This window comes from Hydra vulgaris, chromosome 02 (assembly GCF_038396675.1).
Source record: "Hydra vulgaris chromosome 02, alternate assembly HydraT2T_AEP".
Lineage (NCBI taxonomy): Eukaryota > Metazoa > Cnidaria > Hydrozoa > Anthoathecata > Hydridae > Hydra > Hydra vulgaris.
This window is the reverse complement of record NC_088921.1, coordinates 38,109,652-38,112,146: the sequence shown is the minus strand read 5'-3', so window position 1 is coordinate 38,112,146 and position 2,495 is coordinate 38,109,652. Positions and strand designations below refer to the sequence as shown.

Genomic DNA, 2,495 nt, shown 5'->3' with positions numbered 1-2,495 from the left:
GGTGTATTCGAAAGAATAAGAGATTTATTTACACGAATGAATGCGTTGAATGTAACAAGAGTATCATCAGCTATGTTGAAGAAGATGGCTGCTACAGCATTATTTTTTAGATCTTTAAATGCAACAAAATTTGAAATTATTTCATCAATTTTTTTATTAATAACAGGTTGTGAAACTATTTTTGAAGATGCTTTATCAATTATTTGTTTTCCTTTTTCAACTGCAGCATTTCTAGCAGCTTCTATCGCTGATGTTGAAAGTTTTTTTCCTGCTGATTTAGCAGCAGTTATTGCAGTTTTTCCTAAATCAGTATACTGATTTAGGAACTTTCAACATCAGCGATAGAAGCAGCTAGAAATGCTGCAGTTGAAAAAGGAAAACAAATAATTGATAAAGCATCTTCAAAAATAGTTTCACAACCTATTATTAATAAAAAAATTGATGAAATAATTTTAAATTTTGTTGCATCTAAAGATCTAAAAAATAATGCAGATGAGGCAACAACAAATATAGATAAAATAATGATGGGGTCTGCAATAAGATCAGTAAAAAAAGTATCAAATAAAAGTGCTATAAGAATAGAAGATCTAGTTAAAAAAGGACGTGGCCTTCGACTTGCGTAGATTTAACTTGTTAAATCAATGAGCAATGAATAGACTTGCGTAGTAGACTTGCGTAGTAGACTTGCGTAGTGGACTTGCGTAGTAGACTTGCGTAGTAGACTTGCGTAGTGGACTTGCGTAGTAGACTTGCGTAGTAGACTTGCGTAGTAGACTTGCGTAGTAGACTTGCGTAGTAGACTTGCGTAGTAGACTTGTGTAGTAGACTTGCGTAGTAGACTTGCGTAGTAGACTTGCGTAGTAGACTTGCCTAGTTGATTTGCGTAGTAGACTTGCGTAGTAGACTTGCGTAGTAGACTTGCGTAGTAGACTTGCGTAGTAGACTTGCGCAGTAGACTTGCGTAGTAGACTTGCGTAGTAGACTTGCGTAGTAGACTTGCGTAGTAGACTTGCGTAGTAGACTTGCGTAGTAGACTTGCGTAGTAGACTTGCGGAATTGTAATGATTTAAATTCCATGAATATAAACCAGCGACTGGTACAAACATAAGTTCTGGACAAATAAGAATTGACATTGAGCAACAAGATTTGTTCACACTTCCATCTAAGGCTTTTCTCTTATTGGAAGGACAACTTGTTAAAGCTGATGGAAGCTTATGCTAATACAGATGGAGTGGCGCTTACAAATAATGGTATTATGCATTTATTCAGACAAATAACATACCAATTATCAAACCAAGATAAAGAAACTGTTTTTTCTCCAGGTCAAGCAACTACAATGTTAGGAATGCTTAATTACTCAAATGACTTTCAGTTAGCGCAAGGATTAAATCAATTGTGGTATAAAGATAATACAACAACAGCAGTACTTGCTGATAAGGGTTTGCAACAAGACAAGCATACCTAATTCAGAAACCAACTACAAAAGGAACATTTTCATTTAACGTACTTTTAAGGCGCATTTTTGGATTCTGTGATGATTTCGAAAAAGTTATTTATGGGCTTAAACATAACATAACTCTTGTAAGAAATACTGATGATAACGCAATTTTTAGGCTTGCTAATGTAGCTGCAGGAAAAGTTAATTTTAGTAAAATATCATTGTTTAAATCACATGAGATCCCAGCAGATGCAGAAAGGTTTAACCTTTATAAGCAAATCGAATCAAAAGTGACAATTCCAGTAAGTTTTCGATCGCGTCAGTGTGATACTATAGCTGTTCCACAAGCTACTATATTTTCTTGGAGATTGAGTGTAAGGACATCTCCTGAAAACTCAAAATACATTATTGTTGGATTTCAAACAAATAAGAGTGGAGACCAAACTGCTAATCCTTCATTATTTGATTGTTGTGACTTGAAAAATATGTACATTATGCTTAATCAAGAAAGATATCCTGCTGTTGATTATAATTTGTCATTCCCAAATCAGCAAATTCCAAGAATTTATAGTGACGCAGCTGTGTTCAAAGAAAATTTTTATGGAATGAATGAATTGATCACAAACAGCAATATAGATCCTTCTGACTATAAAGATTTATTCCCACTCATTGTTTTTAATGTTAGCTATCAATCAGAAAGATTAAAATCATCAACGATAGATGTACAAATTAAAGCAACATTTAATTCAGCTGTTCCAGCAGGTACTCAGGCAAATGTTGTTGTATTATCTGATAGAATAATAGAATTTCAATCAGACGGAAATAAAATGAATGTTGTTTATTAAATTTTTGTAAATTAAATTTTTTTGAAAATTAATTAAATTTTTTTCTTTATCTATTAAAAGAATGAAGCACACAAAGAAAAGTTTAAAAAATTTATTAGACGAAAATAACATTTCAAAAACATCTAACAATCTTGCTACATTGCTAATGATTGCTATGGAAAATGGGTTATTAGATAAAGAATCTATTATGACTGAAGTGAAGGAAGCAAATG

At 32.8% G+C, this 2,495-nt stretch overlaps 1 protein-coding gene across 1 annotated transcript; it reads left to right on the top strand.

The window, feature by feature from the left end:
* The first annotated feature begins 1,204 nt into the window (after positions 1 to 1,204).
* LOC136076052 (uncharacterized) lies at positions 1,205 to 2,283 on the top strand. Its single transcript, XM_065789516.1, has 2 exons — positions 1,205 to 1,455; positions 1,614 to 2,283. The coding sequence occupies exons 1-2, from the start codon at positions 1,205 to 1,207 to the stop codon at positions 2,281 to 2,283; spliced, it is 921 nt and encodes a 306-aa protein (XP_065645588.1).
* Positions 2,284 to 2,495: the final 212 nt, after the last annotated feature.